Here is a 15,535-nt window from a genome sequence, read left to right as displayed (position 1 = left end):
TAGATCTTTCAAGCCATTTTCAAACTGGAGTCTCATCACCATCATCCTATCCCTGACGCATTTTGTCGATTCCACATATTCTTGGATTTCTTTTCTAAGTATGATGGCCACTCCATTTTTTGCTTCAGGTCCTCCGCTGTAATACAGCCTGTATCCTTCTTTCAGAGGAATCTCTCCCGTACCCCTCTTCTTGGTCTCACACAATATGGCTATATCTTTTTCTTTCATGAAATCAACCAGTTATTCTGTCTTTCCCGTCAGTGTCAGGACATTTACTGTTGCAATCTTGATGTTGTTTGGTGCTGGTTGTCCACTTCTCACATAGAATTTGAAAATAATAGTAATGGAGGATAAATAGTAGCCTTAAATTTCATATGACTTCATGATAACAAAGATATTTACATTTATGATAAGATACAAAAGGTGAAAACTACAAAAGCAGCTGGAATGATCAGATTTCTGGCAATATATCAAATCAAATCAAAATCTCTTTATTTGCAAATGAGGTGTCTACCTCGATGGCAAATGGTACACTAAAATACATTATTGTCAAGCACTAAATATTAAATTAACAAGAGAAGAAAATTTTTCCTATAATACAATATTATACAATTTACGCTAACAATGTTTTCTATTAAACACACAGCTCATCCTTAATAAATTTATATTGTTTACAAAATTCTAATTATAATATCTCCTGTACTACTTACAAATATAGTCAACTGATATACAGTATGTGGAATTGCTTCAAATGATACTATAAAACTGGTATAACATTAATATTTACATTGCATTTATTTATTTACTATTTTTTTTTTTACCCGTTCTGGATCCTAAGTAGCATAACGACCTGCTGCGTCTTAAACAGAGCCCCTTTTGCCACCACTTTTCAGAGTTCCTGAAGGGCCTTCACAGCTACCGTAGCGGTCCCAGGGCCCTCGAAGTCCCCACTGTACTTCACCCCTACAGGCAGTCCCCTACTTTGGCTGTCCAAACTCCTTAGACCAGGGGATGGAATTAATTTATTCACACACATTTTTTTTTTTTTACAATAACCTGCACCGGTCGAATGCCCTCTAACACTTCATTTATTTTCTCTGTTGCTGTTTATTCTCTTCTTGAATATCTGTACAGATTTTGGAAAAGGATCAAACACTACCCCTGGTAAACTGTTCCACTCCTTCACACCCTTCCCAATGAATGAAAATTTACCCCAATCGCTTCTGCTAAAATTCCTTCTAATTTTATATTTGTGGTCAGTCCTGCCGATATAATTATTTTCCAACTGAAGCCTCTCACGGATATCTCCCCATGCTTCTTCTCCTGTATAGGCTCTATATAATCCTGTAAGTCTAGTTTTCTCCCTTCTCTTACTTAAAGTTTCCCACCCTAGTTCCTTTAACATTTCTGATACACTACTCTTTCTCCTGAAATCCCCTGTTACAAATCTTGCTGCTTTCCTCTGCACACTATCTATTTCTTTTATTAGGTATTCTTGGTGAGGATCCCAAACACTGTTTGCATATTCCAATACTTAAGTAACTTTTTTCTTTTAATTCTTTGTTGCATCCTTTAAGTATCCTCATTATGACATGTAATGATCTGTATGCTTTCCCAACAATGTCATCAATATGACCCTTCCAGTGCAAATTACTTTCAAATCTCACACCTAAGTATTTGCACTTGCCATCTTTTGGGATAACTACCTCATCCAAAGTATATTCAAATTCAGTTTTAAAGCTCCTGTTTGTAAAAGTTGTAACAGTTGATTTGCCTCCATTAACCTTCATATTATTTTCTTCAACCCATTGTTGGATACTTTCAAGGTCCCTTTGTAATTCTGAACAATCCTCAATGTTGTTTATTTCTCTATAAACAATTATGTCATCTGCATACAATCTTATTTTTGATGTTATATTGTTCCCTAAATCATTTGCGTATATTAAGAAAAGTAACGGACCGATTATACTACCCTGTGCAATTCCCTTCCAAACTTTCTCTTCCTGCGATACATTATTTCCTACTTTGACTTTCTGAACCCTTGAATTTAGAAATGCTTTTATCCAACGTGTAACCCTTACGTCCAATCCTATTCCCTCCAATTTCCTTAATAATATTCCATGTTCCACTCTATCAAAGGCTTTGGAAAGATCTATGGCTATGCAATCTAACTGACCTCCTGAATCCAACTGATCTGATATGTCCTGCTGAAATCCCACCAGTTGTGCCTCACAAGAAAATTTCTTTCTAAATCCATACTGGCTCCTCATGAACCAATTTTTATCATCACATATCCCTCTGATGTACTTCGATATTAAACTCTCCAGAATTTTACAAACTATACTGGTCAGGCTGATTGGTCTGTAGTTCTCTGGTTTCCTTTTATCACCCCTTCCTTTATAAATTGGTATTATTATAGATTCCTTCCATTCCTTTGGTATTACACTATTATTTATGACATAGTCAAAGAGAAATTTTAAATAAGGCACTATGTACCACCCCATTGTCTTTAATACCTCCCCGGTAATTTGATCACTTCCTGCAGCTTTTCCTTGCTGAAGCAGTTGGATTTCTCTGAAAATATCTTCGTTTGTGAATGAGAAGCTTCTTGTTTCCCTCTGTCTCTCTCCCTCTCTACCTTCTGTTTCGGTTTCCAACTCTTGACAATCATCTACTGAATCTCTAAATTCCCTACTAAATAGGTTTGCTTTCTCAGTATCTGTTAAATAGTGTTCACCCCCTTCTCCCACCATTGTAGGAATTTGGACTCCTTTTCCTTTTTGATTCCTGATATATGAATACAGCTTTTTCCATTTCCCTTTGTGGTCATTACCCTCTTGAAGTATGCCATTCATATAATTCTCTTTTGCTTCCTTTTTCACTCTATTCAGTTCCCTCATTAGCTGTTTTCTAGTTTCTCTACTCTCCCTACCCTCTTTGATTTTCCTGTTTACTATTCTACATTTTCTTTTTAATTTTCTTATTTCCCTTGTATAATAAACAGGGTCTGAGGTCATTTTACCCTTCTTAACAGGTACAAATCTCTTCTCTCCTTCCCAAATAATTCCTTTAAATTTAGCCCAAAGTGTATCCACGTTACTCCCTTCACTTATCCAACAACTGAATTGTGATTTAAGGTAAGTCCCAAATTCATCAACTTTAGTATTTCTGTACAATTTCTTGTCTTGTGTAACCCTCTTATTAAGCCTTTTTGGTACGAGTCCTACATCCATTATTACAGCCTTATGGTCTCCTATTCCTTCAATTACCTCAGTTTTATCAACAATTTCCCATGGTTTAACCAAGAATACATCTAGTAAGTTATTGAGACGAGTCGGTTCTTGTACTACTTGTGTAAATCCTCCCTCCCAAATTAACTTATTTGCCAGTTTCTGTTCATGGGCTTCACTTGCAGCTCCTTTCCATTCAACTTCAGGCAAATTTAGATCTCCCCCAATTATTACCATATCATTATTATTGTTTTTATGAGTATAATCTATTATTTTTTCAAAGATTTCCATGTCTCTTTCCTCTCTTCCAGGCCTGTATGTTCCTATAATTCCCACCTCCTTCATATTATCACAAACTAATTTTATCCCTAATATTTCATCCCTTTCATCGGTAAACCATTCATGTGAACAGTAATTTTCCTTCACCAGAATAAACACCCCCCTCCCTTTTTATCTCCTCGGTCTCTACGATAGACTGTGTACCCTTCTGGAAATACTTCTCTATTACCCACCCCTTCTTTCAACCACGATTCCACTCCTATCACCACATCAGTCTCATAAGATTCCATCAATGTACCGAATTTTAATTGTTTATTTACTACACTTTGACAGTTTACCAAGAGCAATCTCAGACCCCCTTCCTCCCTAAAACTTGACTGTTGCAATTGGGTAACTTGAAATTCCTTACTATCCTGAGTTTCTTTTTCTAGTTGACTGAGCCAGCTTGAAGTACAGCTGGCTCTTTCTACTAGTTTTCCTGGTCAGTATTATAACTCAAGGGAGTTGCCTGTTTTACAGTACATATCTTAAGATTAATAAAATCTAGAACAATATTTGCTATCTTTCGTTTACCTGAATTGTTTAGATGGAGGCCATGTTTTGTATAACAGTATCTCTCAAAACTGCTGCATTCAATAACCTGAGTATTCCGAAAATGTTTACAAATTTTAACAATATCTGTATTGACCTTGTCCACTTCAATGTTCACACACGAGTCTCTACTCAAATCATGCCCGTGGGGCACGTTCACTACAAAAACGTTAGTGTGGGTCAGCTTCCCTAGTGTATGTTTAAGTTGTGATCTTACATTCTTGGCGTCGTCGCGAGCTACGTCGTTCGTCCCACCGATGATAAGCACTGCATCGCCGCTCCCGAAGTTCCTAGTTGCTGCTTCTACGTTTTCCACAACACTGCTGATAGAAGCTCCTGGATATATTTCTCCGGTTGCTGCTATATTCTCGTCGTTAATAACTCCCGCAATTCCCCTTCCTTGGCTATCACCAAACACAGCTACCTTCGCTGATTTAGGCCTAACTGGGTCTTGAATCTGAATTCTAGGCCTAAATTTTAAACTCGGCACGGCAACGGATCGCGATGATTTGGTTTCACGCGCGCGATCACTTTCTTCCATGATTAGATTATTTAGGGCAGAAAACCTATTTCTAATGTTTATTTCCGGAAATTCAGTTGTAGATTTCTTCTTAGCCGGCCATCCACGAACTACTTGACACCACGTGCTCGAGTTTGTTACTTGTACCGGTATATCACTCGAAGAATGGTCAGTCCCAAATTCTAGCGATCGCAGTCTTTCTTTTAATTCTTGATTTTCAACTTTAAGAGTCTCATTGTCCTTTTTTAGAATGTTTATAATTTCTAATGCACTTTTATATTCCTCATCGACTGTTTTCGGTGCTTCGTCAACGCCGTCCCCAACAACAACATTCCGAACACACTGCTCACAAATCCAGTCAACATTTTCATTAGTTTTTACGTCTCTAGGACAATTTCCGCACTTATAATGCCACCATCGATCACATGAATCACACAACATTCCATTTTTCACTAATTTTCGACATTTTCCGCACTTTTCGTCACATTTTACGGTTAATTTACTCGGAGAATAAAACACTACGTCGTCATTACCGGGCGCCATTTTGAAATCCTCCTGTTCCATATCTGAAGTACCTAATTTGATTACTGGTTGGATGAAGAAGCTATACCAAATGGCAAGCATAATTGGTGGTCATACAAATTTTAGTGAAAAGTGGAAGGGTATGTATAGGTACTTTAAGGCAGAAACAGGTTCAAAGAAGCACATTCCAGGAATCATTAATGAATGAGGGGAGTGTGTATGCGAGGATCTTCAAAAGGCAGAAGTATTTAGTCAGCAGTATGTAAAGATTGTTGGTTACAAGGATAATGTCTATATAGGGGTTGTGAGTAATACTAAAGAAGTATTAAAATTTACCTATGATAACAATGACATTTACAGTAAGATACAAAAGTTGAAAACTAGAAAAGCAGCTGGAATTGATAAGATTTCTGGGGATATACTAAATGCAATGGGTTGGGATATAGTACCATATCTAAAAATACTTATTTGATTATTGTTTGGTTGAAGGAACTATACCAAATGAATGGAGAGTTGCTATAGTAGCCCCTGTGTATAAAGGAAAGGGTGATAGACATAAAGCTGAAAATTACAGGCCAGTAAGTTTGACATAAGTTACAAGACTGTTAGCAGCTGCAGGGTGACCTCGATAGTGTTGTGAGATGGACGGTTTGCAATGGTATGATGATAAACGGGGTTAAAAGTCAGGTTGTGAGTTTCACAAATAGGAAAGTCCTCTCAGTTTTAATTACTGTGTTGATGGGGTGAAAGTTCCTTTTGGGGATCAGTGTAGGTACCTAGGTGTTAGTATAAGAAAAGACCTTCATTGGGGTAATCACACAAATATGATGGTTAATAAAGGGTACAGATCTCTGCACATGGTTATGAGGGTATTTGGGGTTTGTAGTAAGGATGTAAAGGAGAGGGCATATAAGTCTCTGGTAAGACCCCAACTAGAGTATGGTTCCAGTCTATGGGACCCTCACCAGCATTACTTGATTCAAGAACTGGAAAAAATCCAAAGAAAAGCAGCTCGATTTGTTCTGGGTGATTTCCGACAAAAGAGTAGCGTTACAAAAATGTTGCAAAGTTTGGGCTGGGAAGACTTGGGAGAAAGGAGACGAGCTGCTCGATTAAGTGGTGTGTTCTGAGCTGTCAGTGGAGAGATGGCGTGGGAGGACATCAGTAGACAAATAAGTCTGAGTGGTGTCTTTAAAAGTAGGAAAGATCACAATATGAAGATAAAGTTGGAATTTAAGCGGACAAATTGGGGCAAATATTTGTTTATAGGAAGGGGAGTTAGGGACTGGAATAACTTACCAAGGGAAATGTTAAATAATTTTCCAATTTCTTTGCAATCATTTAAGAAAAGGCTAGGAAAACAACAGATAGCGAATCTGCCACCTGGGCGACTGCCCTAAATGCAGATCAGCAGTGACTGATTTATGATTTTATGATAGAAATGAATGGAGAGTTGCTATAGTAGCTCCTGTGTATAAAGAAATGGGTGATAAACATAAAGCCAATAATTACAGGCCAGGAAACTTGACATGCATTGCATGTAAGCTTTGGAAAAACATTCTGATTATAACAGACATGCTTGCATAATTACTACATGGTTTGGTAGAAGGCAGTTTGGGTTTAGGAAAAGTTATTCCACCAAAGCTCAACTTGAAGAATTCCAGCAAGATATAGGAGATATTTTATATTCAGGAGGTCAAAAGGACTGTACTGCGCTTGACCCATCTACAATGCTTGACAGGGTAGATCATGGGAGACTAGTGATAAGAATGAGAGCAATAGGACTCAGTGGTGTAGATATGACTTTTCCTTACGGGTGCGGGGGGGGGGGGGGTAAGTAGTAGTAGCAGTAATGTCGGCATCTGAAAGGATGAAGAAATACTGGAAATATAAAAAAAGCTAAATTTTCTTTGTATAATTTACTGGAGTCGTCCTATGTTTGCCATAAAATTTTAAGAAATAAAATAAAATAAATATTAGTAATAATAATAATAATAATAATAATAATAATAATAATAATAATAATAATAATAATCAAAACACATTTTAAACAGATGTTTTTTGCAAAAAGATGTTTTCTATTATTGTATTATTAAGTGTATCTATTTATAATATAACTGAGCAAGTTGGCCATGAGATTAGGGGCCACACAGCTGTGAGCTTGCATTCAGGAGACAGTGAGTTCAAACCCCACTGTCGGGAGCCCTGAAGATGGTTCTCTGTGGTATCCCATTTTACACTAGGCAAATGCTGGTGCTGTAACTTAATTATGGCCATGGCTGCTTCCTTCCTACTCCTAGCCCTTTCTTGTCCCATCATCGCTATAAATGACCTGTCTGTAACAGAGTAACAGAGCAATGTAAAGCCAATTGCAAATATATATATATATATATATATATATATATATATATATATATAGTAATGAGTACAAGTGCCTCAGGGGGGATATATCCCCCTAATCACCCCACCACCACCACCACCACCACCACCACCACCTCTCTCCATGCCACTGAAATGAAATGGCGTATGGCTTTTAGTGCCGGGAGTGTCCGGAGACATGTTCAGCTCGCCAGAGCAGGTCTTTTGATTTGAAACCCGTAGGAAACCTGCGCATCGTGATTTGGATGAAATAATAATGAAGACAACACATACACCAAGCCCCCATTCGAGCAAAATTAACCAATGATGGTTAAAATTCCCGACCCTACCAGGAATCGAACCCGGGACCCATGTGACCAAAGGTCAGCACGCTAACCATTTAGCCATGGAGTCGGACATCTATGCCACTGATGGAACTAGACAAGAGTGACTGACTGGGTGGCTAAATTTCTAGAAATTAGAACTCAGAAAATTAGAGTACGTGAAGCATTATTTGATCTTGTAAAAATTAAAAGGGAAATTCCTCAAGGCAATATTATTGGACCTTTATATAAAAGATGTGAAGAACAGGAATCAGAGATAAGGATTTTTTTGCGGATCATCGTATACTTTATAGAGCAGGGCCATTCAAACTTCCTTGTATGGAGGGCCAATAGTTTTGAAAAGGGCAGTTTCCGGGCCACAGACTAGTATACCTTATTTATTTTAATTGTTTCGACCTTTAGGATCTCAAGTGACTTGTTCAACACATCTTCGTTCTTCCCAACACCTCTTCATCTTTTCACTCCTATTTTTCTCTGCTTCTGTGATTTGGATCTCGATCTTAGTATCGATCCATTTGTGACTTTCGACGAGCTTCATGGACTGCAGCTGAACTCTTCAAGAATTTACTCCGTGCTACATTGAGATAAGTATTTGATTCTGGACTTCTTCACACACAGTGCTCTCTACCACATCTAACTTAAGAGACTTTTAGAAGCATAATGCTGATCTACTCTTCAGGAACTTGCTACGTAGTACTTTCGCGTATTTGATCGGCGACCTCTTCATAATTTTTGGAACTATCGACGGGCAGTGCTATTCCCTAAAATTATACAGTGCTTCATAAACTGCAATTGAACTCTTCAAGAATTTGCTCAGTACTACATTTGGATATGTATTTGATTCTGAACTGCTTCCCATACAATGCTCTCTAACGGTCATGTCTTACTAATGTTCTTGATCCATGACTTCTTCATGATTGACACGCAGTGCTGATCCTTAAAATTATACAGTGCCTTATAAACTGCATCTGATAAATACGTATTTGATTTTAGACTTTTTTCATAACATTGTGTTATAGTGCTTCATAAACTGCATGTGGTTGATTATTTTTCAACGCACCGTACTCCCTAAAGATTTTAGTGCTTCACTATCAGCAACCTACAGAATTCTTTATACTTCGCAATTTATTTATCTTTGCATTGTTTTACACTTATTTGTGATCACCTGATGATGACCAAAAATACTGGTACCGAGCTTGATAGCTGCAGTCGCTTAAGTGTGGCCAGTATCCAGTATTCGGGAGATAGTGGGTTCGAGCCCCACTGTCGGTAGCCCTGAAGATGGTTTTCCGTGGTTTCCCATTTTCACACCAGGTAAATGCTGGGGATGTACCTTAAATAAGGCCACGACTGTTTCCTTCCCACTTCTAGCTCTTTCCTGTCCCATCGTCACCATAAGACCTATCTGTGTCGGTGCGATGTAAGGCAACTTGAAAAAAAAAAAAATAAAGGTCAAAACTGGTACCAATTTTAATTAAATAGGAATGTAAACTTACATTTCTTATTTTAATAGTATTGAAAGGTTGAATCATTTTATACTTTTAACTTATTAAAGAACTGAGAAAGCGAGGTGAAAAACTGAAGATTATAGGCGAGGGTACATAAAGGCACTGAGAGGAGAATGACCTGAGTGCTACTTTTGAGAATATGTGCTTGGGCAGAGAGAGGGTGTTCTAACAATAGTTTCCTTATTGCTTACCCCCATTGTCATGCATTCCTCGGAGCAGAGTTCCATAAACAATTATTATTATTGCGATTGTTAAAAGCTTTTACCCAAAACCAAGAAAATAATTGCAGCCCCTATGTGTTGTCTGTGTGAACAATATTATCAGATAATGAACTAAAAAAATAACTACAAATGATGTATGATATTACTTTTTGTTTGTTTTGTTTTAAACACTGAATACTTTCGAGGGCCACTTAAAAGTTCTCAGCGGGCCAGATGTGGCCCAAGGGCCGTAGTTTGGCCGGTCCTGCTATAGAATAATAAACAAGTTTGTATTTCACCATTTTATCTGTCACTGTATTTTAATTTGTGGCTGAGGAAGGCCTAATGATGGCTGAAACATGACCATTTTTTCATCGTAATCTTTTTTAAGTTTAACAGATAAGATTTCCTTTTCTCAAGGGAACTTTTTCTATTCTTACAATTTGCTTTACGTTGCATCGACACAGATATCTCTTCTGGCGACGATAGGATAGGAAAGGCCTAGGAATGGGAAGATACTGCCTGTGGCCTTAATTAAAGTACAGCCTGGTAAAGCATTTGCCTGGTGTGAAAATGGGAAACCACGGAAAACCATATTCACAGCTGCCGACAGTGGGGTTCGAACCCACTATCTCCCGGATGCAAGTTCACAGCTGCGTGACGCTAACCGCACAGCCAACTTGCTCAGCAAGGGAATTTTTATATGATATACCTATAGTCAATAAAGAACAATAAGAGTATGAGACTCAAACTGTAAGTGGTATGTTCCGAGCTCGCAGTGGAGAGATGACATGGAATGACATTAGTACATGAATAATTTTCAGTGGTGTTCCTAAAAATAGGAAAGATCACAATATAAAGATAAGTTTAAAGCTGGAAATTTTTTTTTAGAATTTGCTTTCCATCGCACTGGCACAGAGGTCTTATGGGGACGATAGGATAGGAAAGAGCTAGGAGTGGGAAGGTAGAGAATATGGCCTTATCACGTGCGGTCCCGGCACCTGCCTGGTGTGAAAATGGGAAACCACAGAAAACCATCTTCAACGTTGCCGACTCGCTTGATGCTCCCAAGTTGAGAGCTCCTGGAAACCCCCTTTTAGTCACCTCTTACAACAGGTAGAGGATATCATGGATGCATTCTACAACATCCAAACTACAGGGTGTTAGGGTTTAACTGCAGAATCCATGCATGATAGTTTATATCTGTGATGTGCTGGTCATAATGAAACGACGAGTGTCAAATACCACAAGATTATACAAACTTCTAACATCATTTTCCATTATTCAGTGAAAGTGTGTAGACACTGCTTTATTGACAGAATGGTATGAGCAAAGAGAGCACCAGTAGGTCATGAAAATTATCCTACTGTATGAATGCTTCCCCAGAGTGCACTGCTTGTGTGTAACATTTGACATATTGAAAGACCAATAGCACAATACTGTATAGGCCCTAATTATTGGATGTTGGTGTTTAATTCATTGCAACGGTTGTCTTACAGAGTAAAAGATCCAGTAGCGTAGCCAGGATCGGCCGATGGGGGAGAGTTATGGTTACAAAATGTTGATAGAACACAATGAAGGTGCTTGTGCATGTATGGTGCACGTATGCAAGATTTGTCATTATAAGGACAATGTCCCCCTGTGGGTTGGGGCGGTAGAATAACACCCACGGTATCCCCTGCCTGTCGTAAGAAGCGACTAAAAGGGGCCCCAGGGGCTCTGAACTTTGGAGCGTGGGTTGGCAACCACAGGGCCCTTAGCTGAGTCGTGGCATTGCTTCCGCTTACTTGTGCGAGGCTCCTCACATTCATCTATCTTATTCGACCTCTCTTGGTCAACTCTTGTTCTTTTCTGACCCCGGCGCTATTAGGTTTTCGAGGACTAGGGAGTCTTTCATTTTCCCACCCTTCGTGGCCCTTGTCTTTCTTTGGCCGATACCTTCATTTTTCGAAGTGTCGGTCCCCTTCCATTTTTTTCTCTCTGATTAGTGTTATATAGAGGATAGTTGCCTAGTTGTACTTCCTCTTAAAACATTAATCATCACCACCACCATATAAGGACAATGATACAAGTGAATTATATTAATTTTCAGATTGCAGTAGGCCTACACTACAAAATCTTACATTAAAATACTGAACAAGGACAATACAGTAGAGGTGAAAAGTTTTACAGCGAATGGTATGTTTAGTTTACAATCTTAAACCCAACTTTTGAGGCTTCTTATAAAATAGATTCAACAAATCTGTTGGTTCTACAATTGTCTCTGAATGTTTAATTAGCTTATTGTTTATTGTCAGTTTCTGTTTATTTTCTTTTTGTAAAAATTCCATGGGGAAAAGGGGTTCTAACACCCAATAACCCCCCCACTTGGCTATGCCCCTGAAGAGATATGCTGCTTCATCATTCATATATTCTTTGATTCTTCTCAGCACAGTGCAATAAGACACTTTGATATAGATTCTGCATTTGTTTCAAGAATAACTTTACATTTAATCAAAAGACAAGACAAAATATCTCACCTGTATATTATTGTCCCCTAAGAAAATTGATGAAATAATGAAACCAGAGCCAACAGCACAGCTCCCAATCACTATTTTTCGAAAATGAGAAGTCATTGCTCAACTTGTGCTGGATATCTCTCTCTGAAAAAAGATGTTTCAGTCTGTAAGAATACAGAGTTTCAATATATATAATAACACACATAAAAAGTAAAAGAATTATGTTATCACAAACAAATGATTCAGTTTAAAAAGACGTCACTTGTTAAAGGTCCCAGACAATTACTTTGGAAAAGGTTTACCAATACAAATGTCACATGGTCAAACTTGTGTTTTTGAAACAGCGCCAAAACGAAGTTACAGATATCGAGAAACGAGGCAACCATTATTTTTTTAACCCCCAATTCTGTCGTAATCATAAAAAAGACAGTTTTGAAGTAACTTAACTTCCACGCAAGATTCACTTAGAAGAAATAAGTAAATTAAGGAATTGTATACACAAATTGAATATACTGCTATAATTCTGCCACCAAAAGCAATAATTCAAGATCAGCTGATATGAAAACTCACCGGGAACTACACCCTTTATTCTAAAATTTGGGTACGTAATGTATCACATAAAACGATGCTACAGCCGCCGAACAAGGGCGACTGTTTGACTTATAAATAGCTCCTAGGACATTCAGCACGAGAAACTATGAAGCTGCTATGAAGAGCGTATTATTTTGGAACAAAGCTCTCCGAACACGACATTCACCTGTAAAGAGGGCGTGTACAACTAGCTATTTTGGTAGTGGGCTAAGGAAGTCACGAGTTAGCTTCCTTCAAAATAATTATGTTACGAGGTGACAGGACGCATAGTATGGCTTTTAAACATCACGAAACCTCACTGCGGGTAACATTGCGTTATGTTAATACATCAATAAAATTAACACACTCGAGATAAAATTGTCATCTGGTCCACAAGTCAGAACCAGTTAAAAAGGTTACCAACAAACAGAACACAATCGAGAATTAATTAAGTCGCTCGAAATCGATATCTATAACACATCGAATATGAAATACGTCGACTTAATCGAACTTATTAATAGTGACGGGTTGGCGACGGAATCGAGTAATGTGATCGAGGATTGGAGTCGGTCGTGCTCTTAGAATCGGTATACTCGACTGGCTCCATACTCGAGTCCAAGTATACTAGTTTCTCTACCTGTGGACATGTCTTAGAATTAAAGGCATTCAGTGCAAGGCATTCAGCGTCACTCACAAAATATTTTTATGGTGTGAATTGCAATATGTTTGCTGCTGATGATTCGTTTTGTTGACTCATCGGCCGTCAATAACGTGTAATAATTGTGTGAAATAATGACAAATATATTGCCAGAGAAGTTTTTTTGCAAATATACATGTGTAGGGCGTTCAGAAACATGTATGTCCTGTAGCATCACTTATTGGTATTGTATTCACGCAATCTGCATAAATAACATGCAAATCTCATTTAATTCGGCTTCTCGCGGCACGCCATATCTTTTGATCGGCCGGGTGACGCTTCACCTTTACCTTCGCATGCAGCGAGTTAAACAGCATATCAGCTGACTCCACTAGGACGTCGGCCTTCCCGCCATGCCTCACTGTATCATTCGTGGCGTTGATCTCACCCTCACAAACTATGACATCTTCAACCAACTCCGCAGCCAGGGTGTTCCTGCCGCACATGTGACTCGGATGGAGACCTTCTTCAGCTTCCTACCGAGGATGTCATCCAGCGACTTCAAAGCGGTGTATACCTCTCTGGACACTTCCACCAAGTAACGACTTACGCATCTGAGACGCCTGCAGCAACCACACAGCCTCATCGGACATCCCAACATCAGCCAACGTCCTATTATTCATCATCCCCGTTACTACCACCCTCACCTCCACCATCTCTACTACTCACACCTTCCCCCAACTTTCTACCACCACTATGGTTACATCACATCTTTACCCTATCATGACATCTACTATCCCCAACCCTCCCACCCCTGCCCAACATAGGCAACAGTCTCCTGCCGATGCAACCGCCACCTCATCTTCTGCAGCACCACCAATATCGACCGAATGCACCTGCGTCGTCCTCGGTGTGGACCCGTTACTCTCGCCGGCAGACATCATCAATGCAATCCGCCTGGCAGAATCGCCCGTTCGCAGAGCTTCTAGGATCTACAACGAAACTGGCCCTACATATTTAGTTCTTCTCCATCTTCCAACTTCAACAGACGCCCAACATCTCATCAACACTGGCACACATCTTTATGGCCACTACTATCACATCGAACCGTCTCGTTCTCCTCCCCAACCTTTAAACTATCCTCGCACTCGCTGTCCCCGGCCAGCTCCTCCTTTCCATCCACCAAGTCCATCCCTCAGTTCTTCTCCTCCCCCACCTCGTTTCATTCCCCCTACACTGCCTACATCTCATCTCCTCCATCTCTTACTCACTTCTCTTGTCAACTTCTCTACATTATTTCACACCCTCACCCTTTCCCTTACCCCTAGTACCCTCGTATAAAGCATTCTCCTTCATCCCATCTGAGTTGTATAGCGCTGAATCCTACCTCTCCTCATACTGCTTGTGTTCACTATGTATTATATCTCTGTACATTCTCTGTTATCTCAATAAAGCTCATTGCTTTGCCAAGAGGTCAACTCACAACTTCTCCCTTTTCAACCAAGCTTTACCCCTCTCCTTCCTTTAATGCTTCTCCTTATCCCCTCTAGCTGGCCCGCCCGTCCCCTTTAGGGTGGGGAATGAAAACGCATTCGAACGAACGAATCATCTAATTCCACGAGCACAAGGGATGACACACACTGTTTCACAGAACATATCCCACTAAGTGGGGATAATCTCCGCCGTCGCAACTTCCAATTTTTGTCGGCCAGCTGCCCTTCATCTCTACCTGCTACCCAGCCGACCTCAGTCAGCATATAGGTTGACGCCTCGCTGGCTGTTGACTTCCCTAGGACCATGGCCTATTGTATCATCCCCGGAGTGGATCCAGCCATCTCCAAAGAAGACATAGTCGATGACCTCGCCACTGACTTCCCGGTACATAATGCCTACAGAATGACGTATGGCCACACCTGTACAGCCTCTACGCAGATTCTAGTGCATCTCAGCGGAGAGAACGCCCTCCGCCGCCTCTTCGCTTCCGGCGCGATGATCCATTGTAAGAACCACGCAGTGGTGCCAAACCCTCCGTACATACAAGCTCAGCTCTCTGAAACTCCAACCCTTGTCCCAGTTGTCCACGAGACCACAACCCCGTCGACGCTTCTGCCATCAACACCTTCCTTCCCAACACCGACCACCATTACCACCACCACCACCACCACCACCACGAAGTCGCGCTAGTATCCTTTCTCCTCTTCCTGTCACAACGGTTACCACTTGTCACCCATCGCCTGTTATGTCGTCATCTCTTCCAATTTCTTCACCCACTGCCCTT

At 39.8% G+C, this 15,535-nt stretch overlaps 1 protein-coding gene across 1 annotated transcript in view; it reads right to left on the bottom strand.

Annotated features, from left to right (window-relative positions):
- The window catches only part of Gpo1 (glycerophosphate oxidase 1), a 155,703-nt gene extending 142,694 nt beyond the window's left edge, over nucleotides 1-13,009 (bottom strand). The window contains exons 1-2 of the mRNA XM_067151486.2: nucleotides 12,621-13,009; nucleotides 12,072-12,194 (exon numbers count right to left, since the gene is read on the bottom strand). Coding sequence (XP_067007587.2) covers nucleotides 12,072-12,167 — 96 coding nt within the window. The 5' untranslated portion in view covers nucleotides 12,168-12,194; nucleotides 12,621-13,009. The remainder of the gene's footprint in view (nucleotides 1-12,071; nucleotides 12,195-12,620) is intronic.
- Nucleotides 13,010-15,535: the final 2,526 nt, after the last annotated feature.

The sequence above is a fragment of the Anabrus simplex genome, chromosome 7, assembly GCF_040414725.1.
Source record: "Anabrus simplex isolate iqAnaSimp1 chromosome 7, ASM4041472v1, whole genome shotgun sequence".
NCBI lineage: Eukaryota > Metazoa > Arthropoda > Insecta > Orthoptera > Tettigoniidae > Anabrus > Anabrus simplex.
The sequence above is the reverse complement of the archived record's forward strand: the minus strand, read 5'-3'. Positions and strand labels throughout refer to the sequence as shown.